The 24,350-nt window shown below is 39.9% G+C and overlaps 1 protein-coding gene across 1 annotated transcript in view; it reads left to right on the top strand.

Annotated features, from left to right (window-relative positions):
- Nucleotides 1-24,350, top strand: part of TNIP3 (TNFAIP3 interacting protein 3) — an 85,395-nt gene that overhangs the window by 47,371 nt on the left and 13,674 nt on the right. Inside the window, exons 7-13 of the mRNA XM_059826727.1 lie at nt 7,181-7,267; nt 8,813-8,902; nt 10,034-10,099; nt 11,125-11,256; nt 15,051-15,179; nt 20,666-20,782; nt 23,769-23,894. Of these exons, the coding sequence (XP_059682710.1) occupies nt 7,181-7,267; nt 8,813-8,902; nt 10,034-10,099; nt 11,125-11,256; nt 15,051-15,179; nt 20,666-20,782; nt 23,769-23,894 (747 nt within the window). The remainder of the gene's footprint in view (nt 1-7,180; nt 7,268-8,812; nt 8,903-10,033; nt 10,100-11,124; nt 11,257-15,050; nt 15,180-20,665; nt 20,783-23,768; nt 23,895-24,350) is intronic.

The following is a 24,350-nucleotide window of genomic DNA, read 5'->3' as shown; positions in this document are numbered from 1 at the left end:
GAAAATCCCTTTCTAGCACACTTGTCTGGGTGAAGCACGTGGACCAGGTTTAGACAGGAAGAGGTAGATTCTTCTGGTTTAAGAGCTGATTTTATCCTTCAAATAAAATCTCTCGTTTTTTACCATTTACCATGTGCACCAGAATAGGAAAAGGGGTTACAATGGATATTGTAGCAAGCACTGCTGGCATAATAACAGCTTCAGGAATAAAACCAAAAGCAAAGCTGAACCAAAATGTAAGCAAACAGAAGGCTCCCCAGAAGCCACCAAATTTTAACTCAAGTAATCTCAGAGTAAATCTAGCTTCTACAATTCTGCAACTGAACAGTACAATAAATAAAAAAAAACCCAACCAAACAAACGCCAACAAACCTCACAGCAGATACCTCATCAGCTAGGAAGAAAAAAGAAAGATATATGATTTTACGATCATTTTGTCATCATCAAGGAAAGATTCACTTTTACTTGAATCAAGCATTTTAATGGTTCTTGGTTTCACTGCAGTTACTGAACAGATGGAATTTTCAGATGTGACAAGTGGCTTTCATTATGTTAATTTGTGAGTGCCTATTTTGTAATGTTGTAACAGAAGCCTTTCCTATAATAAAGATCCAGTACTCTGAAAATGAGAACTTTCATCTTCTTGTGGTGCTGATGCTTGTGAGAGGATTCAGTGTTGGCCACAGCTCCAAAGCTTTGACTTTCTCCCATTGCAAGCTTCCCAAAAATGACTGAAAGGCTTTTATACTCAGAAAGCTCAGGTCTTCTTAGAATACAAACTAAAATAATTCTCATTTTTAAACAGGGAAAAAAAACCCCAACCTCCAAGCTGCTACTAAAAGAAATTAGAGTAGCATATAAATTAATAAAAGGCTTCTAAGCAGTTCAGCCCACATTGCCCTTGCAGGCTGGGTTGTAAGCTGCTGCTTGTGAGTTAACTCGGTGAGTTTCTGAGGGGCAGCAAATCCTGCCTGGTCCTATTTGCTTCCTGGGAAGCTTTTTCCATACCTGGTACCTGACTGGCTTATTCTTGCTCCTCACAGCACTCTGTCTACAGGAGCTTCTGGCTCCCAGCTCCCTGCCAGGCATTCCTGGCAGCCACACTCCAAAGTATCTGAAACTTTCTTCCCTGAGTGTGCTCAAACTTCTTGCCATAAAAGAGGATGTTTCCCCCTTCACCCCAGTCTTTAAAGTAATACAAGACAGCCGTGAACAAAAATGAAAGATAAAACAGGTACCATCTGTCATAGTGATCGGAGCTGCCTGATGAGTTTTGAAAAATGCATGGCCAATTCTCTTCTGTCACCATTGCCCGTAGCATGGACAAAAATCGTAACTGCCAAGGGTAATGCTTCATAGGCTAAGTATGTGAGTATAAATAGGGAGAAAAAAAGGAGTATGAAGAGTGGGAGAAAGTTGGGTAAAGGTCTTACTAAGAATTCATGCTGATTAAGAGAATTTAAATGTTTTAAATTATGATTCACAGACATTACAGAAGGTTTCAGACTATAAGTCAAACTTACCGGTGCAGGTTTGCTCCCTATAATATCTTCTTAATACATTTAATTATGTTTTGATCAGTCACTGTAATAGAGAGCAGTGGAAGTCAAGGAACAGAAGGGCTCATGTGGGCATTAAGGAAACATTTTTATAATACACATAGAGAAATTATCAGCCGTCCTTCTAGGAGGAGCCAGACCTGACCAGCTCTCCAAAGACAGAAAGTGATCGTTCTTGTTGTGTTAACTTTATTTTCTTAAGCTACTGAACTTAACTTGCTCGTTTGGAGAGCAGACTCTGCTCTGTTTCTCTCCTTTTCTTTTCCATGTTTACTCGAACTATGCTCAAATGTAAAGAAACGTTTTTTTATGTTCAGTGGTGGTTGATGCTACAATTACACGTCGCAGCCCAGCGGCAGGAGTAATGACGTTTTGTTTCCTCATTTGGGATGGATAGAAAGAACGTGCAAAGGAAGTGACTTTCTGGACAGAGAGTGGAAGGAGAAGTAAGGGCTGAGAAATGGATGAAAAGAGAATGTAAATTACTTACCGTCTTGCTCTAAAATGTGTGATGGACCCCAGCTAGATAAAGGCCTATATGTCTGTGTATTTTAGGGAGGCTATAAAAAGTAACACAACTCCATCCACTGCAGACTATCATGTGGTTTTATCTGTGTTTATGGAGATGTCAGAGGCAGTTATACTGTAAGAGGTTGCCAAGTTTGTATTTCTCCATTCAGAGACTATTCCCTGCATTCTGTTTTCTTGGCTTTTCTTTTTTTTTCAGTGTAACCAGTAAATGCCGTGACACAGACTGACTTGTTCATTTAAAGAGGAAGAGATGAAATAATCAGGGAAATTAAGGTTCATGCAAACATTTATAAAACTTGCTGACCAGTTTGTCACTGCTGTTACATCACATTTAGTAAGTCTTAATTTTGCATGTTTGCAGCTAAAGTAGGTACAATTTCACCACAGTAAAATCTGATTTTTAGTTGTCTGTGACAAGAGAGTGACTATATTTTCCCCACAAGCCCTTTACTGCAGTGTTAGAGGTGGTGCTAATTTGCACTGGAGTGTCCAGCCTGTGTGTAGTCAGGGGTACTGTCCACGTCTGAGGTGCCATTTCACTCCGTGGCTGCAAGATTGGCTCAGACAGCTTCCAAGGAGCACTTGCCTTTGTTAGTGCTAATAGACATCCTCTCAGTACAGCACACGGCTGACATCGTTCCCACTGTGCAGAACAGGCACACTTGATTTCTCCTCAGGTATCTTCTCTGCTTTTCTGTAGACTTTTACCAAACCATGCAACACCTAGCAAACATACACTGCCTTGCCATTGGACAACACTGCTAAGTCCATGTTTTCCTCCAAAATTTACTTTCCTGGTGTTTTGTGCAGACCTGTTCACACTTTGCAGATACCTTCTTCAGGTGTCATTTTTGCTTCCTGTGAAGCTTCCTATGACTGTGTAGCACTAGGACAAATTTTCCTCCAAAATCTTTAACTTGTATGTTTATGTTTTGCAGGTTGGAAAATTTCAACAGCTTTTTGAAAGTTTGCTTGGATCTGTAAACAGTTTTTTAGGTTTGTGTCTGCATTTACAGTCCGGTCTTCAACTGGAATACTCCAAGCAATTTAAAACTGCATATTTGATTCAATAGCTTCAAACCGTATATAAATGCCTTAAAAATACTTTTCTTTTTTTAACTTCTAAAGTCTGATAGTTGTCAAAAACAGTCCTTCTTTCAAGGATTTTTATATATCTCAGTGCTGTTGTACAACTAAGTTGTTCTTCATTGTGTAGCAGTAGACTGATAAACAAATGTAGTGTCTTTATCTCCACAATACCAAAGAAAATGAATGTTGTCATCTCCTTGTCTTTCTTTTCAGTGCTATTAACTGTTTTCACAGAGAGAGACAACAATTTTGTTTCAGCCTCTCCCAGTTTTTGCTGGAAGAATACCACCACCTCTGAAGAGCTTGAGCTTTTGTTCCCTACTCATTGACATTTCTTCTATTCATATAGATTTCAGACATACTCTTCTCTTTCCAATACCCCGTACTGTTCTTACGTGGCAATCAGTACAGAAAAGCGCTTGTGAGGGAGGGGACAAGGTACCTATCTCTCACTGAGCTGCTCGCACAACTGAACAGTGCCATTGTTCTTGTACAGCACGTTGTTGCCCTTGGGATGTATTTCCTATCAAGTCTCTTAAAAGACAGTTGACTTTAGTCACTCTGTGAAGGGGCATCAGTGTTATCCATATGAATGCTAAGCTTGCCTAGTTAGGCACTGAAGAGTACTTAATGTCATTTCTATTCTGTCACATTTTGTATAAAATACTTGTAATGAAGAGCAATAGCGAAGATGGTGCAAGAAAATTTGGCACTGTTTTTAATGTGTATACATAGGGTGGAAGGCCAGTAACACAGCTAAGAGCTTCCACACAGGCATGCCTAGCTCAGAGCTTATTGATTGTTAGGGAGCAATATGTCTTTCAAACAAGATGGTAATGTTAGGTGAAAGATTTGCCCAATAAATGAGGCTAGTATAAATTGTATTCACTTACAGTGCCAAACTGCATGCAAACAACAGCTATTTCGGCAAAACTTGACTCAATACTCTTACGCATACACCTAGTGTGGGAAAGGACAACAGTTGCTGCTGCTCAGTCACTATGGTAGGCTGACAGAGAGTGAAAATGGAAAAACGTGCAGGTCATTTTGGCATGGAAAAGGGGAGATGCTGTTGCTATTCCAGCCTCTACTCTTCCAGGAGCTTCACCTTTTCCCCTATGTCTCCCCAGCTCTTTCACAGCATCATGGGAGGGGGTGGAGAGCAGAAAGGAACCATGTTTCAACTAGTTAAAATCCCTTTAAGTGGCACCTTCAAATCCTCCAGTCCAAGAGAGAATCATTCCCTTTCAGTAGTCGTTAATACGGTCATTAAGATATCAACAGCAAAGGACTTGGTGTCCTAATGTCCACCTAGCTTTCCAGGAAACTACTCAGCTTTCCAGGAAACTGTTTTGAACTAAATAATCGTAACAACTGTGTGCACTCCAGGGTCTTAGCCTCATCCTCTCTTCAAAGTAATTTGAGCACTAATATTTTTCAAGTGGGAGCTGTGATTCATGAGTAGGGCTGTGCCCTGGGTTTGCTCGTCTGTCCCCGCTGCAGGGACTGCTCAGCACCTCACATAGCACATTGCAGCGTGCTGTTGTGAGGAAATCGGAAACTGGGGCTGGTTTACCTTAGCAGGCCAGACTGTAAAATGCAGCTGTTCAACCTAAGCTTTCTCCCAAAGCTTAGCTGCTGCTGGAACGGAGATGGGACTGCTGAGCATAGAAGCTGGGGTAAGGGAAGGTGTCCATGCTTGAGAGTCATTGCCCTTGAGAGCAGACGTTGCAACGTGGAAGTTTTCTGATTGTATTTTTATGAATTGCATGCTCAGTGTTGGTACTTTATAGACAGACAGACTCTGTTTCAATGAGTTTATAATCTATAGACCTGTAATAGGCCAGTGCAAGGTAGCGGGACATTGTGAGAAGATGATAGATAATTGCTATTTGTGTCATTTGTGTCTAGTTACAGTATCCTCTCCTTCAGCAGCTGACTCTTGACTCTTCATGTGCCCTAACTTTAGTATAGTCAGAACACAAAATAATGGAGTGGCACCCTGCTAATGGATGCTGCAGATGTGGCTGTGACAGACAGACCGTGGGTGAAAGGAGACATCATCATTCTCTGATCTGACACTAACATCTGGATGACCTTTAGCATTCATTTGATCAGTTTCCCTATGTGTATAATAGGGTTATTGCCTACTTCTGCAAACAGCTTTGAAGTCATTAGATGTAAGCTTTGATTTGACATAAACTTTTAATAATATTATAATACTCGGTCTCATTTTTAAAATGCGTGGTGTTTACTCTTTCTTCTCCACTATGGGGATTTTACGGTTTAACTATTACTACGTTCTCTCAGGTAGCACGGTATGTTTATTCATTTTAGAAGTTGGCCTTCTCGCACGTCTGTTTCCCGGAGGATGGTCTTCCTGTTTCACTCAACCTTGCTTTGGTGGTACAGAGGTTTACTTTGTTTCATTGCCTGACAGCTGCTGTCTCATATTTCTTACAATATATTAATCACTACAGAAATGTCAAGAAATGCAATTGTGGAAATTGCTGTTGTGTTATCAGCCAGTAGTTCTTCCTTCTTTAAACCAATGCTGTACCTGGGAGGGATATGCTCAGAGACTAGTTTTGGTATAGGTACGGATGAAATGCTTTTATTTTTAGATGGGTAGGATGACTGCTATGTAGAATCTAAAATGTCTTTATTAAAATAACATTTGTGTTTTAATTTCTCTGTTTATACCCCATGAGTTTTCCAGCTGCTCCATAAACCAGGAAAAAATAAAAAGAACATCGGGGTAGGGAGGATATATTTCATATGCAAATATTATAAAATAGTAGCTTTCTTCCAAATTGGGGTTTGTATCTTGCAAAAGAGGAGTTGCTTAGTCACCCATTATGAACCAGAGATCTGGAATGTGGCTGTTAAATTCCAGCATTTCACAGGATTACTTTACTTTGTCTAAATCCTTTTTTGGAAATTGAAAGAACTCCTACAGATTTATGTTATTTTATGTCAAATTTCACAGGGTAGCTTTCATTCCGTCCCTCTAAAAGGACATAAGCAACCTCTGCCCCCACTGAAAAAGCCTCAGACCCAGGGATCTTTTCACAATAAGGAAAATGATTTTTCTTTCATGCTTCATTCTCAAATCCATCATTATTCAGAATTCCAAGACTGAAGACGACAATACTTTGCACTTTTCTGTTTCGTCCTGACTTTGTATGTGAAGTCTGTGGAAGCCTTTTCTTTGTTAATCTTTCCTGTGAGTTTAACTTGGTAAGGTTAACCTCTTCTTCCAAATGAGAAACTAAGACACAAGTTTGAAGTGTTGGGTACCTTGAGTACTCAAGTGAAGACTTGAGTAGCTTGAAGCTAGATCCATGCTTTGGATCCAGTTTTAGTACTGGTAAGTACTACAACTGCAAATACCATGTCCTTAGGAGAAGAATAACAACACCTGTCATTCTTCATCTTTGTGCAGCTTTTCTTCAGGGAAAGTAAATCAATTTTCCAATTATGGTTTTCCCCTAAACATCTTGGGGTTTGTATGGCTGTGCTCTTTCCCATAGCCGTTAACAGACTTCGCTATTACTCCTTTATAAGCATGACTCACTAATTTTTCTATCATGATAGTTCACACTGTCTTAGTGTCACTTAATACTTGTCATACTTACGTAATCCCTTTTTTACAACTGGAAGCAGGGATAGAAAACCCTTTCCTCTTATTTACTGAAAAAACATACCCTTCCTTCCCTTATACATGCAACTTCCTCTCTCGGGGTGAACTGGCCAGTTGATTGCAATTTACATGCACACTAAGCAGAGTACTGCCTTGCCAGGCGTATTAGTCATAGGCAGTATGCTTCTGGGAAGCCCCAGCCAGGAAGGAGGAAAAGGTTAAAATCAAAATTCCACCACTTATTTCTGAACCTCAGCTGCTTCCACAGGCAGTACTCGTGGGTCTTCTGGGTCTTAATGCAATTCTCCTGCTCCTTTAGCCAAGGTAAAATATCTGTTTCATTGCTCTTCTTCCAAAGATCCGTAGTGAAACAAATGCTCAAGGCCATCTTGGATGTACGTGGGCAGATGTGAGTGACATGGAAGCCCCAGCAAACCCACTAGAAGTAAGTGACTGTTTTGGCTCTCCTCTGAAATGCTGTCTGATTAACAGGAACGGCTTGAGCTGGCGCACGTATCATGTGTGTCACTTTGTAGATTGACAATTATGGGCCCATTTTTGTGTTCCAGTAGATTTGTCTGAATTATTTATGCTGTTTAAGAGTGGAAGGAAATGTTAGAAATATTTTTGGATATGGTATTCTTAGAAAGAAAACCTTCCCTAGCATTTTTCCCCCCGCTCCCCAAAAGTATCTGGTCATTTTAATTAGTTGTTATATAAAGGGTAGAAAGTGGTTCATTTTTGTGACCCAGCAACTTCTGTGAGCAGTATTCGGGCCAGCTGGTGCCAAGTGTATACATAAGCTGTTAGCTTTGTGAGTCGTCCTATTCACTTTAATAGGACTCTTAAATACGCACTTAAATACATGCGTAAGGCCCAGATTCTGAAAACAATGCAACATGTGAATAACTCCGTTGACTGCCAGGTAATTGCTTCAGATACTTTAAGTTAAACATGTCGATGAACTTCTACAGGAAGAGGGATTAAGTGTTTTCTGGCATGGAAGTCAAGTACTCCACATTAGAGCTCAGCAGGACTGTCCATGGGGCAAATACATGGTCAGGATTTTTGCCTGTGAAAAGACACAACAAAACTATTCTTTGATCTTCTTCATTGGTATTTGGCATTAAATTCTCTAGCTGAAGAAAATAAATTTACTTCAGGAGATTTAAGACCTCTGAAGTGCTCACACTTTTCTTCTAGTTTCTCATATATTGGTTGAGAATTTAGGGAGAAAAAAAAATCCCTGACCAGGTATCTGAACATAGTATGTTTTATTTTTATGAGCATGTATCTTTTTTCTAGTACATTCTCTTGATATGTATCTATCTATCTATATATCCCTCTCTAATAGATCACGTTTGTTCTCATGACAATCGGTAGAAACTTCTTGGAAGTTATGATATACGACATCACCATTATAAAAATGAGGGTTTAGCTGCTGTTGTGCTGCATGGCCAAAACTCCACACTATAAAAAAATGTAACAATTGCAGACCGATTTCCTAATTTCTCCAAATGGCCTATTTGTTTGCTGTATTGCTTGTTTTGAACCCATTGTGCTAAAGTTTATTGCCTTGGGCCTGCAAGCACTTACCAGGGGCAATACTACTAATTATTCTAGTTCTTGTAAATGAAGGGAATTACTTATGCCCACTTCAACTTACGCTCAACTTTTGTGGCTTGTACTACTTGTTTGTATTACCATCTGTAAGATAACTAAAATCCTATTTTGTGTTCTATGTCTCAGATGGTACAAATAGGTATAATTTTGTTTATTTCAGTGTCCATTTGCATGATGCTTCAATTAAAACACAGAATCTGCTGTCAGCAGGTGTAAAGGTACTGAAATGCAAATGCAATGTAAGAAAATGTTGCTGTTTCAGTTTCTTTACATGCACATGGCAGGGTGGATGGGAGTTTTATATGATAATCTTGACTTGAAGAGAGGATGCTGAAAGCATTCATTTTTGAACATTTCTTTTTTCCAGTCAAGGCACGTATTACTGACCAAAAAGAAGACTATATTAGCCAGTTCTCTGGAACAACAGATCCTCTCACTGGAAGGACAGAGACGACAGGTAATCTTAAGTTCACCCTTAACCTTTACAGATATATCCTCTAAGACAGACATTACAATATCAGTAATACACCTGGGGCAGGAAATCACTGAATGTGTTATCACTGTTACTTACACTGTGTTTATACTGCAGTTGGTTTTACCTGCCGGTCCAGCAAGGCCTATGTTTTTCCTGTGGGAATCTCATCCTGCGCTCTTGTGAGACAATTTCTATGTGGAGACTTTCTGCTTTGCATTTCTTCACAGCCCAAAGCGTGCAAGCACTTAAAATTGTGTTTAAACTAGTTCCTATAGTCCTACTTCTCTCTACCAAGATAGGCAGAGTTACATTTGGAGAACTGTTCCTAAAAACAGATGACGACTTATTGTAACACGGCTATGAATCTAGAAGAGCAGAGATTTATACAGTACAAAGGGCAAATTTTCGTAACGATCGCTATTACAAAGGCCCAGAAACCACTGTGAGTAGTAGCCGGTGGTGTCTTGGTCACAGGTAGCAACAAACTGGAAGCCATTCTTTTGCTGAGCATCCTGAAGAGTGACTCTATATCCTACAAAGCAAAATGCTTCAGAGGGGCCTATTTGGCTTTCTCCAATAAAAATGCGTGCATGCTGACTTCACTCCTACCACTTAGATGCATGGTGTTAGCTGATCTTCCTATTCTGCATGCGTATGCTTGCTTGGTTTAGTGGTACTGAGACAGGCAAGTAGGGTTTGCACCCTGTAGTAATTGCAGTCAATAGGAGTCTTCAATTCACTTGTTTGAAGTCAGAGACCTTCTAATTGGAAATATGTTTATGGAACTTAAAGCAAACTAACAAGAAAGTCCTTGGCCATTTAGGAGTTGCAGCTTGGGATTTGCACAGCATTGCAAATGATTCACCTGTAGCTTATTGTGTATTTGCATGTTTCCTGAATGTTACTTCCTGAACGTTCATGTACTTTAACTGAAACACCAAAGCACTGGCAGATGGGCTGGAAAGCTTGCCAAACCTTTTTCTGAAATGAACTGGCCAGATAATGAGGGGGTTGTGAACACTCATAGCTGGAGGATTAGAATGCCAGTCTATTTTTTATTTGTTGACAATGTTGAAATAAGGGTTATTTACTGTGACTTCCTGATAATTACAGCTCCTGGAGGTGAACAAGCAATGGGATCATCAATTTAGAAGTATGAAACAGCTTTATGAAAAACAGGTAACAATTTTGACTACTTCTATTAGAATATGTTTGCCACCTGCTGATAGTTACGTCTGTGCTTAAATACCAACCAGCCATAGCTACAGTAAATATCTTAGGGAAGAAAAGCATCGTGTTTACTTTGTCTTTAGCTCACAAATTAAAAAAGCTTCATCACATAAAAGCAAAGCTAATGTGTGTACAGTCTTCAGTAGGACAAAATAAACAGAAGCAGGGCATCTCTAAAATAATAGGGGCCAGGGTGGACATGACAGCAGATATTTTCATGCCCTCCACAAGGTAATAAAAATTGCTCACACTTCAGAGCACAATTAACTGAAAATTAGCCTACAGTGCCCGGTGTGCCCAGCTACTGATCTACATCATCATGTATCTGTTGGTTCTTGTCCCATCTCTTGTGGCTGGCTTGGGAAGCCTGGAAGCTCACTGGGGCTCCCTGCAATGCGGGAGCTGTCAGATAAATCCTCCATGAATACTGCCTTCTATAAGCAGAGAGACTTTTTTGCTTTTGAGAAACTGCTCTGTACAAAAGCTCTTCATTAAAAAAAAAAATTGTAAATAAATACTTCTTATTTCCTTTTTTTGTCAAGATCCCATTGGCACAGCTTTTCATTCCTTGCTTGCCACTGTGTGGCATCTTTGCTGCAGACATTATAATCAGCTGCCTAGTGAAGCTGGCTGCTTAGAATTTTGCCTGGTATTCCAAAAACCGTGTTGGTTAATTGACTGACACTTGTCACCTCCTGTTTCCTTCTATGAAAAGAAAGTTTGCAGAATGACCTCATGCGCTTATCAGGAAAACTTTCTAATATTTTCTAGGAAGCTTCACTGAGCTCTGGATCATTTCTTTGACTTTTTGGAGGTGGGGAGGGGAAAGTCAGTGGCTGGGGACTTTACACGCAACCAGATCCACTCCTTTACACCAATCTGCTGAGAGCTGAAAGGATTTGAAGGTACCTTTGAGGTGCTGTGCCTTTCAGGATCCCCAGTCAGCCCACCGTGGTCTGTCACTTGCTTTTCAGCTGGCAGAAATGAAAACAAAACTGGACGTGTCAGAGAGGAGAGTCAGTAAACTGGAGGAAGAGAGACATCGACAGCATCCAGAAGATGAAAGGTTGCGAGCCCTGGGCGGAGAGAGGCCGTTGCAGGAAACGGTAGGAGGGTGCACTCTGTTACCCTGTTTGTGTTCAGCGTTGAACGCTGTCTTGCCTTTCCTCTTTCTCTTCTCACGAGTGGCAGGCCGTGGGTTGTCGCACAGCCGTGAGATGAGATTGTGGTGTTAAGTTCTCAATATTGTACCCAAGGCAGTAGCTGATCTTCTCTCTGATCAGAGAACTATGGAGAGAGAGAGAGAGTCAGTTCAATAGAAATTGGTAGAGAGCACAGCATGAGTGTGTGTGTGGGAGAAAAGAGCAGATTGATCTGAATACTGCAGAGATTTTCTTCTTCACTGTTCAGTTCAGGGTGAATTTCTTTGTGAACGAAAATGCTACAGTGATTTCAAATGGAATAGGAACGTCACTGCAGATGTTACATGAAGTGCTTGGCAATAAATACTTGAACAAATGAATTCAGCTCCAGACACCCACATTTTGGTATTGACAATATAGGCTTTTATATGTGTGCTAGCTATCTCAACCCCCTGTAAATACTAGTGATGTAGTCAGTGCAGTTATTAGGGCTGAAAGTGCCTGGACTGATGAGTTGGTCTAGAGCCGTGTTCACCTCACTCTGAGAGTGGCTGGACACATCTCTCAGGACTCCTTAGGCACTGGCTCTTGTGTAGGCATTTGCATTTAAAATTAGGTCCCTAAGCTGAATTCCCACCACAGTAAAATCACCAACCTGAGTGATTGGCAGGTATATGCCCAACCTATACATGAAACTTTGTGCCCCCTTTTACAAGCACCACAGAGTGGCGCTTCCTATTCTCATGCTGCTTCATGGTATCACAGACTTCATAACCTCTTGTGAGAGTTTCTGGATGGTGCTCTGACAGCTGAAGTTGGGCTTCTCTATTTGCTTGATAACATGAAACAAACCCGAAAACAAGTGGCAATCGCATCACTTCCAGGCTCAGATAAGATGCACGTTAGCTGCTGCAGGAGAAGAAATGCAAAGCCCTTAGCTTTTATTTTCATAAGCCAAATATTCATCTTACTTTCTTATCAGTTATGGTATGGTCTTAGCCAAGCACGTGCTTGATTTCCAACCAATAGGACCATTTACATGTTTTAAACCAAACTACGTTGTTACATACTTGCTGAATCATTGCCTATATTTGCTCCAAATGTACAATCTATCTTCCTGTTCATATTACTAAGGTTTTTACTGCCTGCCCTTTAGTATATGATAGCTGTGAAAAATAGCCCTAGCTACCTTTTTGAGAAGGTAAGGATGAGCTGTACACTCTCATAATTTTTTTACTACATACATGAATAATGAACTAAATGACAATATAATCAAAAAATCTCTTACAGGGACAGGGTGACTTGCATGCAACTTCAGCCTTAGATCAGAAATTTCTTTAAAAATTATATACTCAGCCAGTAAGTGCTTCTATTTACTCTGAATTTCTTTACTTTTTGGATGTCATGCAGGGATGCAGGAGGTATACACCTTTGCAGAGGTAGCTGCCAAAAGTAGAGATTTTTGAATGAGCAACAAGGATTGTAACACCCATGTCAGCAGCTGTGCCAATTCAAGTTATCCTATGCTGCCTACGGAGCAGGATGAAGAAAAAGCAGTGCCAGGGGATGATTCAGAACAAAGTATAAAGATATGTTCAGCTTGAAAGCACACGAGCAGGCTTGTTGCTTTATAGTTCAGGAGATGCGGAAGAGACCCAAGCTGATGGATCTAGCAAGATTAGATTTTTAGGTTTGGGGTTTTGTTTTTTTTTTCTTCAGCAATTAACATTCTTCATACCTGCATTTGGTTTTTTACATACGTGTGTGTGTGTATATATATATGTATTTTTTTCTTTCTTGAAAGGTAACAACTCTTTCTTTTCTAAATGTTTTACTTACCTGCCTGTAGCCACGGAGCTGGGATGGGCTGTACAGGACAATTACCAGAGCAAAGTAATAAGATGTTTGTTCTCTACTTGCTTATCCAGTCCAGCAGGCTGACAGTACCTTTTAAATCTGTTTACTCAGAGTGGCAGTTCTCTGGGTGCTCTGCTGAGCCATTTAAGGAAAAACAGCAGCACCAAACAACCCTGAGACAGATGACATGCTGCACGCTGCTGCTGTCTTACAGAGCTGTTTTGTTTTGTTTTTTTTTTTCTTAATGCACCTGGAGGTTTGGCTCTCACAGAATCAGAATGTTGTGAACTTTATCTGTCCCCATGTCCTCCATGGCCCATGGAGGAAAACTGACTGTTTTGGAGATTTATATTTTTTTTTTTTGTTCTTTTTGGGCATGACTGTGTACCCATAGACAGGAATCAAAGACCAACCTAGTCACTGGAAAGTCTAGGTGCCATAACACCTAAGACTTAGTGTTGAATAAGAAGGCATAAGACGTAAGAATTCAGGTGATTCAAAAACCTGAACAAACTGGAAATCTTTAGTTATAAATGGCCATGTTCCCGGAGGTGTCAGAGGATGGCAAAGGTGAAGAAAGGAGCGTAGCTAAAAGCCTATATGGATTTCAGTGTTTTGTTTTGTTTGACTTTAATATCTTAAAACATACATGCACATGCCCGCTTAAGCTAGCTCCTGGGTGAGTATCTATACTTAATGCAGAGATACCCTGCTAATCTTGCCCAGTTTTTGGAGAAAATGAAATGTTCCAACTAACTTAGAACACGGGAAAATAAAGCTACCTCGTGTGTAAGCAGCAGTTTCTCAAGGGTGTTTTTCAGTTTCTCAATTAGCATATGGTGATGCATTTCTCATGAGCCTGAACCATAAATGCCTAGTAGCTGGCTGCACAGAGATATGCCTGTTGCACAGGAAAAAAAGCATTCATAAGGTGTCCTGTGCATGTGATTGGTGGGTGTCATTTTTTTAATCACATAAAGCAGCTGCAGAAGAATATTTGAAATGCTTTCTTTTTTTTGTAGAAAGGCCATTCTGTTTCATATGTCTAAATGGCTTTGGCAAAAGCAGGCTACTGCGGAATGCATTACCCTGCGAGTGAAGCTTACACAATGCCATTTGCTTCAGGGTCTTCAGATCTTAGCTCCCTTCACTGTAAATTGAAAATAGCCATGCTGAAAGTGATAGGAGAAGACAATCAAACTTAAAATTTGGCAAATCTGTCCTAATAATTCCTGTAATACCATCTTGAAAAACTAGTGTGTAAATCCTGTTGCAAGTAGGGACATCTTCCTTGTAGTGTGCTGGGGTGGCAACAGTGTAGGCACGTGCTCTAGGAAGGGTCAAGCTCAAGTCAACAGCAACTGTGATGGGGTCAAAGAAAGTGGATTTTTAGGTCTTGGTTGGTAGCTTGGTAATTCTTGAGCAGGCTGAGACCTTGCGTAGTGGAAGAAACCCTCAGACTGTGATACCGAGATCTGGTTTTGTCTTTAATGTTGTATGACACTGGGAATGGCTGGGACTCCGCCAGCGTTTAGCCCTGGCCTTACGCTATGAGTACATAAGAGTAATGCAAGTTTGGGGTAATCATCTGTACGGTACTGATCTGCTTGGCCTGCCAGCTTTCTCATGCCTTTGTGCAACCGCAGACTGTAGAGAGCAGGGATTTAGTCTGGTATGTTGTCTCTGTTTCATCATATGGTGAGTGGTCAAAACAATTTCAACAGACTTTATCATATCTGGGTTTTACTAACCATCCGCCTTCCTGTTCCCTCCCTTCCCAGCTGTGTTTGGGACAACAAAAATGCAGCACATCTGCCAGACAGCAGATATGCTGAAAATTGTTCTTGAAAAATGGTTCCATCTGCATTTCAGCAGCATCTCTCTGTATTTTTGCATCCCAGACAGAAACAAAGGTCCTTAGTGAAGCTCTCCTTGAAATGAAGGAAGAGAACAAGCTCCTGAAGCAGAAGAATGCCTCAATGATCAGAAAGAAAGAACACTATGAGTGTGAAATAAGTCGTCTCAATAAGGTATGAATGAGAACGAGCCACTGACCAGGACCTCTTCCTTTAATTCTAGGGTCTCTGTTGTCAAGCAGTGACACTAGCAGGTGCCCATCTTTTCAATCCTGGGTGAACAACCTCTTCATGCTAGCAAACTCATGATCACCATTAGGGACCTGAGGAAACAAGCAAGAACTTACTTTAGCTAATACCTCTGCATGCTGTTCTTGGTAGGTAGTAGGGTTGCATTGTAAAGAGGAAAGTTAAGAGAATCTTTGGCTCTGCTGTGAAACCTCTCTATGTGTTATATCTAAGCTCTTTCTACATTCCCCCTCCTTAGAACAAAAGGGAAATGGCACAAAGATGCTTTCATATGCATCCAGTGAAACACTGTGATTAAAAAAAATTGAGACAGTTTAAAAACTGTTGTTTTACATATATTACGTGTTTGAGAAAAATGGCTTCTCTCAACAAGACATGCTTCTGTCTTACTTTTTATATACGTACATATATATATATATTCATACATATAAGTATGTATGTGTATATATGTCTCATTGAGGAAATTGCCATAAAATAGCTAAATGGGATTTTTTTTTTTAACTGAGGGAAAGTAATAAATGTAGCATTGTTTAATCAGAAGATCACATAAAGCAGTGGGTGTTTTCTAACAATTTCGTATTTCATGGTGAACCACAAACACTTCCTAAGGAAATGCACTGCAGTAACCATTGCTGTGTAACTTTAAGTGATACACAAGCTAAAGGGCCATGATGTGCAAAAGTCAAGGCAAAAAAGTAATGTTGCCATATTCAAAAAATCTGACACAACGTATGATCTCCAACTCTTTTTGAAATGTATTGACAGGACTTGCTCAAAGCCTCAATGTAACTTTCATTCAAGGTCTTGTTTGTAAAACAACGTATTTCAATGTTTTATTTTGCTGTCTTTTCTTATGATGTGTTTGGAATGAAGACAGATGGGTAAAGAGACCATACTTTTAAATGAAACATCAGTTTCATGTAATGCACTTTCCCACGAGTAATACTTTATTGATTTTTCTGTGTATTTGCGTTCTTCAAATCTCATGTCATGAATGCACGTAAGACTGGAACGGAACCTCTGTGCCCTTTTAAGTCTAGTCCCCTGCTATTGCAGACTCAGTGACTTGAAGTTCTTAGAAATTCTCTGAAATCAAACAACTTTTTTGTTAAAATTACTTAAGCTCCTTCTAGTGTGCTTCTGTTGGAAGGCTGTTCTGGAACTGTAACCCTTCTTTCATTAGATGCTTTCATCTGTTTCAGTTGGGCTGAATTTATTCTGGCCAGATGATATTCATTTGTTCTTCTGGTAGCAGAGTCAAACAGATCTGCTTCATTCCCGGCGTGAAGCAGAACTGTCTTCTAATGAAAATGTGATTGCTCTCAGGGGTACTTGCTCCTTCCCTATAGCTACAGAGAGCAATCATATTTTCACTAGAGGACAGTTTAGCTAAGCTGACCCAGCTCTTTTGGTCCTTTTAATATGCATGTTTTTTCATCGTGGTCATTTTAAACTGCTTAGTTTCCAGTTTATGGAAGATACTAATACTTGTTTCTAAGTACATTAACCTTTTTACTTTAAGTACATTGATCTTTTCACCTTTGGCTTCATCCCACTTCGATTCAGTCATCCAAAGTGCCCAAAGTGTAGAGTCTGATCTGATCCTACTTTGATGTCTGCAGCATGAAAGTGGTGTTGCAATGCCATAATAGTTTGCAATGCTGTATCCCAAGATTGTTGCCTTTCCTGTGGTTGTTTCCTTGTTCACTATATAGTTCAAGTACAAGCCAAATTTCTGACTTATTTCATAACTTTGCAGCAGCACCATCTCAATTGTTATTTAAACATAGATTAATAAGCTCTAATGTATTTACCCTGTTAAGAAAATCTGTTTTTTATGAAAGACATCAGATTAAAGAGTGCTTTACTTCATCCCATCTCTCATGTCTATAAGGCAATTCTTGTCAAAATTTCCTCCCAAGCCTGGCACACTCTTGAGGTTAGTCTAAGAGGTTTCTAGGTGCATGGACCACTTATCCTTTTTGTAGCTTTGGAAACCAAGGTAGCTATTTTTCAGTCATACAGTTCCATTTTTGATGTTGAAAAATTTAGAAAACCTCTGTGCTGCTTGTCTTGCAATTTCAAGTTTCAGTTCTCAGTACTTCTGAATGAATGTTATTTAACATCTCATTAAGTTAAGCTCAGTTTAACTTAGAGAGCTGTGAGTTCTTTCTTATTGGTGTGTCTTCCTTGCTGTTAGCTGTCCTGCCACTACCACAGTGCTCTACGTTATCCTCCTTACTGGAAATACTGTCTTTAGTCTTGCTTTCTTGTGTAATGCCTTCCTTCTTGTACTCATTTTTATAGTGGAAAAAATATATTTTATAGTTAAATGTATATAATTTATAGTTTAATTTCTTTTGCAACATACAGCTCAGTGTGACTGTATCTCTTACCCTGCACTTTGATCTAAAAGCTACCAAAAGTGTGGTAGCTTTTGTTGGGATCAAATCCTTTCTCCAGTCCCTAAAGGCATTTTAATTTTTCTTTCATTTTCTTGAAATTATTTATCTAGCTGTCCCTTGAGCATTTTTCTATACAATTTTTTTCAGCTTCCTTGAGATATTATTTTCTAGGGGTTAGGGCAGTGGTTTGTTTGGTTGGGGTTTTTTGTACTTTGACTTTTAATGAAGTAGGAATAGCCAAATGAGCTGCAAAAATTGCACACAGGACCAATTATAGAAGGTGCCTAGAAGTTATTTGTTATTTTTCAAATTTGCTAATTTGAAATTACAAATCTTAGTTACATATTTAAAATAGCTGATTTACTTTTAATTTGAAGTGTCTCATGATAATTTTATTCACAGTTGTCTTTTAAAACTGGTGGAACAATATCACCTTCATTTCTTCCATAAATTACTCTAAAACAGCCCCACCTTTTGTCAGTTTAGAGTGATGGGAATTTTGAAAGAAAAATATTCCAGTTACATCTTTGAGTATTGGCTTTAGTAGTGTTTGGTCTCTGTTTTATACTTGGAAATGCTAATCTCCTATAATGACATAATTCTCAATAATTTGCTATTGATTTTTTTTTCCCCATACCTAGCACTTCTCAGCATGTCTCTTACAATCTTTCCTCAAAGATTTTGATCCAGGTTTAGTATGACCCTAAACCAATTCAGCTTTATTCATGCTACAGTTTGTTATTTTATTTGAAGTGATAAAACGGGGTCTCACAGCATTGCTTCCAAATGTGGTTTAAAAAAACCCCCACCTTATTTTTCTTTACTGTTAACCTTTTGAAGATGAAGTTTTCTGGATTTTTCTGGTTTTTTTCACCATCCTGAGATGTAAAACCTCTTCAAAAAAACCCCAAATAAACAAAAAAACCTGAAGAACTGCCCAAATACCTAATACGTCTATATCATTATATGATTTTAGGAAGCGAGCTGCAAGAAAAATAGTTAATATAGTGACATTTGTTCAAGAATTAGGAGAATCGTCAACAGCTTTTGACCTTCAATTGTAAAGGTGTGTTACCATTTGGTAATGTCGGGATGGCCATGATCGGTAAGATATGTCCTAGTGAAGGAGTTTTAACAGAAGACAGAGCCAGCAGATGACTGGGAAAATGGTATGTTGTGAGGGAAGCAGGACACTCAGTTATCTTTGAATTAGGGCATCTGAAGCACTTTTTTTTGAGGGTGGTCAAATATGAGAAGTGGTTGCCTGGAGAGGCTGTGAAATCACCCTCCTTGAAGGTGCTCAATACTGAGTTGACAGGCCGTGAGCAACCTGACCTCCCTGGCCCGGCTGTGAGCTGGGGCTTGGACCTCCGGAGATCCCTTGCCACCCAAATGAGTCTCATGTTTCTGTGGTTGTCAGCAAGATCGAGATGTATTCCACGTAGGCAGGGGGGAGCAGAAAAACACATTTCACTCGTCTTTGTCCTCAGCACTACACTTAACAAACCACACGCCTGAGAAAGGATTTGGTTTGCAGTCAGCCAGGGAATGTATCATATGTACCACGATATTATCAAACTTCACTGACTCTTGCTGCTGCTGGCGATCCATGCCCAATCTAATTGCCAATGTGAAACTTTGCTTTTATTATTTGTTTTACTATTTCTGCAGAGCACTGCAATGTCATAGCCTAAAGGGATTAGCAGTGGCTCAAAGGGGCAAAAGGAGGATTAATCAGAAAGCTGTCTGTATCTTCATCCTCCCATGTTTATGTTCAACCTTATTTATGTATTGACATGGCACGCAAACTTTGCCACTATTATACCAATTTCTCTTCTGCGCAATTCTTAGGGACAGTAGATAAAGTCTTGCTTTTCTCTTCTGTGCTTTCCATGGGAAGTGCTAATTCTTAAAAACTTTTTTTGTTGGCCTTTTGATAATTAATACTTTTTTTGTTGGCCTTTAATACTAATCCTTGGATTACTTTAGACACTGGTTCTTCTGCTTGGTCACTTCCTCCTCTGCCTCTTCCCCCTCAAAATTATCTTCCCTCCTTCCCTTATGGCATGAATAGAGTGTGGCCCCCCCAGCAAGGGGGAGCTGGGGATCATTAGCAGGAATTGAACTTTCTAAAATAGATGAAGTTAGCTGAGTCCATATCTTACGTGAGAGACATTGAAAAGTACTGAATGGTGAATATTTGTGCAAGAGTAAATAAGAAATATGTAAGTGTAGCATGTGGTTATTGATAGAGAGGGGTAAGAGTGATTTAAAAATTATCCCAGTTCACGGGACAGCTGTGTAATACTGTTAAATAAAGTAAATACTTGTTAAATAAAATCTACAAAGAACTGTGGTAGAATTCGTCTGAAAAATAGAGTAAGAGCCTTATCAGTGTAGTGTGTGTATTCATAACTCCCTCTAGTGACAAGCTATAGAGACTACATAACTTCCTCTCAACTGGAGGGTTTACTTTGGTTCCATTTGAAGAAATATGTACTCTTAGTGCAAAAAATGTTTCAGTCAGACTTTACTGTAGTCACATTTTAGGCTATCTTTGAATATTGCTTTTATGTTCTTGGAGTTTTTTGTTTGCTTGTTTTTGGCCTCAGTTGAGTTTAGACACCTGTCTTTGTTTTCCCAAATTCTGACTTGTAGCAGGAAATGGTGTTTATGAATGAGATTTGCAGCTGTGATTTCCATAGGTAAATGTTGGTTATAGTTATAAGTAAAAGCACAGTCCCCTAAAGGACATTGTCTCAAATTCATGGATGTAGTGTGGGCACTTTGAAAATTTGGAACTAGTCATGCATATGTGTTATTCATGGGGTTTATATCTGGTGTGTATAATTGAAGCAACTGCAAGTGAAGGGAAAACCCCCACAAGTCTGTGACTCTAATCTGTTTATTTAGAGGGCAAACATTCTAATTTTTTTTTTTTTTTTTTTTTTTTTTTTTTTGATGTAGCGAATCTCTGTTTAGTAATTCTGCTGTTTGACGTTGCAGGCTCTTCTGGATGTCTTGAAAAAGCAGCACTCGCCTGTTTTTGGGACTCCTTCAGAGAAAGGTGACAGGAACAGCCTTGAGGACATGAGAACCCAACTTGAAGTTCTCAGACAGCAGGTGAGAACAGCTGGAAGTATAAGCCTGGATGGATTTTATGCAGCATGATTTTGCCCCCTTTCCCAAGCATTGTGCCTGGTAGACTTGCTATGTAGAGCTTTTGAAAGGAAGAACCAGTTTAGCCATATCCCATTCAAATGGTGTTTCCTAAGATGCTGTCATCACAGCAGTGTCCCCAAAGTGAAACTGAGTCTTTGCAAAGGACTGGAGCAAGGACTTGTGTAGGACTCGAAGCAGCAGAATGGCTCTCCTGACTCTTGGAGATGTCCTGCCAGCTCTCTGCTGGGGGCTGAATTTCATCCAGAGGGAATGCTAAACTTCATGAGTTACTGATTGTATCTTCTGCTCCTTTTTTCTTAGAAGTGGAAAATTTAGTGAATTATCTAAGAAACCTAGTCTTGGAAAACTAGAGTGTTGGCATTGAGTGTGAGGTAAAACATTTGCATCCGTAACCTGCATACCAATCACTACAGAGAAGTGTATTATTTTTTTTTTTTAATCCTTGTTCTGAGTAATTCAAGTGCTTTGTGCACTCTTTTTCTTTCCATATGAAAGAATCTGTTTAAAAACGTGATACTTTTCAGATAATGTTACATTTTAGGTCTGTCATCCTGGACAGTGTTAGGGTTAACATTATTGACACACAAATGGATGTGATCAGAATGGGAATTTTATTCAATGGGAATAAAATACTTGTTTCTGTCACGTTTGACAGCAGAGCCAGATTTTGCTCTCTAATGTAATGTGTGCCACATGCTGGAGAATAAAATCCTGTGCTTGATTGTACAGTAATGAGTTATTTCATTCTCCACAATAAAATAGAGTAAACCAACTTTTTCCAGAATTCTCATGGGGTATCCATTTTATGAATGTCTTTTTCTAGTTTTGTAAATTGGTACAGTGAGTCCAGACTTCCTTCTGCACAAAATGGAGCAGAAGGCTCTAACTGTACAGAGGAGGGACTCTTGGGACAAACAGCGACGTGACAGAGTCTCACCAGAGCTTGGCTGTCATCAGCCCATCCCTGGCCACGACAGAAGGGATGAAAGCATTCATTCCTTGGGAGATGTCCCCCACTTTCTCAAGGCAACAGAATATATGGCAAAACTGTGACAAAGTGGTTCCCTTGCAGCTTCAGCAAATCGTACAGCTGGGGAGCGGGAGGGAGGTGGGGCAGCAGAGAGGGAATCAGGAGAGAAGAAATGAGGAAATACTGAGGAGAGAAGCATGTAGATGGACAGGGATACAAGAGACCTAGATTTCCGCAAGTGACAGCTTTGCCTTTGCTTTGGAGGGTCAGGGGCACGCGTGCCTCCTCCAGGCACAGGCTGTGGAGCCGAGTCCCCATGCGGCCACACAGAAAGCCTTTGTTCCTTTTACAGAGTGTTATTCAGGAAGGGGGTTTTATCTAGTGGGGGACCATCGGGTCTGAAAAAAACCTTGCAAAAACTAGCTGCAATAGGCAAGTCGTGAAAATAATTTATAGAGCCCTGTGTTGACTTTTTTTCTTCCCCTGAGGTATTAACATTTCTTTAGTCCTCTTGTGAAGTCATAGTGCTGCTGCCAGCAAAAAGAAAACTGGATCTGTACTACAGGCAGGGCATGAGCCACAGCAAGCAAGTTCTTTGGAAATAGATGGTCAGCGGGCTTTAGTGACCAACCAAGAGGACGTGAAAGGATTTCTGAAAGTTCTGGTGGTGGTTCCCACCCCAACGTGCTTTTGCTGTTATTTGTCAGTAGAAGTGCCACCAGCTTCTTCCCAGGTGGATGCTTGTCTGTTAGCAGAAGAATTAAGCCAGTCAGCTTAACACCAATTACTTTACGGATTTGTGTTTTGCTTCTGAATCCGTGCACTCGCTGCCTGTGCCTGGGGTGGTCAGATATTTTTTTAATGGGATGAAGTGCTATGATTCCTGGCGACATAAGAAGAGCTAAGCCATTGCGTCCTTCAGTATTTGAAAGGCAGCTTATCTTCTAGGGTCAGGGTCAAACCTCTGTATTTCCATTTTGAATTGCGTACATAATGTTCCCCGTACTTCTACACTGGGGTGGATTGGTTCTTTGGGCTGCAGTTTGAGAAGATGAATTAGAAGTCCTATATTGCAGACAAAAGGTACACAGACCAAATATTTTTTCCACATACAGTTTCTAATATCTGCAGCACGATAGCCTCCTACAGGTTTTTTTTTTTCCCCACAGTGCTCCAGCCAAGGTCTAAATTACTTGACAGTCCTGACTAGTCCAAGTCTTCTCTTCATTAATATGCGACCACAGCTCTAAACACTATCACTTTTTCTGCACAGATTATTCCTTTGGGCCACACTTCGGTTAGACAGCTAGCGCAGTGGGTAAGGTAAAGCTGCTGACAACCACGAAAAGGCATAAAGCAAAGCAGGCTCAAGGCGGACGGTATTCAGTGGGCTATAAAAAGGCAAGACGTTATTTGATAATAGTTGGCTCATCATTAGGTTGGATAAAGCGATAACGTTCTGTGAGACTGAATGCTAGAAGTCAGTTTTTTGTGCTGTGCCAGCACCTCCCATCACCACCAGGATGCTAAGTGCTTGCATCTGAGATACAGGGGAGAGTTAAAAGTGCTCATGAAGAGAAAACAGGAAAAAATGTTGGTAAAATATTTGTCCTGCTACTGTTTATCTCTTAAAAAGATCGATGTCTTTAGTATTTGCTATCTTATTTATAATACTTAAAACTGATATCTGCCAGTCAGCCTTTTAAATTACAAGGGTCTATGAATACTGAAGCTGTGGACTGTTTCGATTGCCATTGGACAATAGCCATTGCTTGTCACTTCGGTCATAAAAAAAACAAGGGAAACTTTTTGTTGCAGGATTGTAAAGAGGAGGGATCCTTTTGGAATGCACCCCACTGCTTGGCCAGCGTGTAAAAAGAAACCAAGCAACAAAGTCGATGAAAATTTCCATTGAGCCTCTGCTGAAATTCACATACTTGGTCATAATGATTACAGGTACAAATATATGAAGAAGACTTCAGAAAGGAGAGATCTGACAGAGAAAGACTTAATGAGGAGAAAGAAGCATTGCAGAAAATTAACGAGAGATTACAGTCTCAACTGAATAAACTAAACTCTCAGGTATGAGTCAAAAGAAAGTTACCATTGCCAGCACATGTGTATTTTATTTTTATTTTCTCACTTTCTGCACAACCCAAGGCTTTCTGGCTTCCATTAATTGACATTGGATTTTATATGAGGTCACCACCTGGGATGAAATCATTCTGAAGTAATGCAGTAAGAAGATGAGAAATGATAAGAGATGTCTTCCAAATTAGGTAGATGAATGGAGTATTTATTGCAAAAACTCTTCAAACATATCTTAAAATGGAGGGGGGGGGGCGACAAAAAACAAATCCAGAGGATTGTTGATTGTTTCACTGGCACTTGATGTAAGAGTTGTAACATCAAACCAACTTTTGAAATAAAAGCTTCTGTAATGAATCCTGACCCCTGCAGTGGAATTACAGAGTAATGTTAATATCATGGAGGAAAAAAAATTGTCTCCATCCAAATTAGCTGAGCAGCCGCTGCAAT

Source organism: Gavia stellata, chromosome 19, assembly GCF_030936135.1.
Source record: "Gavia stellata isolate bGavSte3 chromosome 19, bGavSte3.hap2, whole genome shotgun sequence".
In the NCBI taxonomy this organism is placed as follows: Eukaryota; Metazoa; Chordata; class Aves; order Gaviiformes; family Gaviidae; genus Gavia; species Gavia stellata.
Note: the sequence above shows the minus strand (reverse complement) of the source record. Positions and strands in the feature narration are given on the sequence as shown.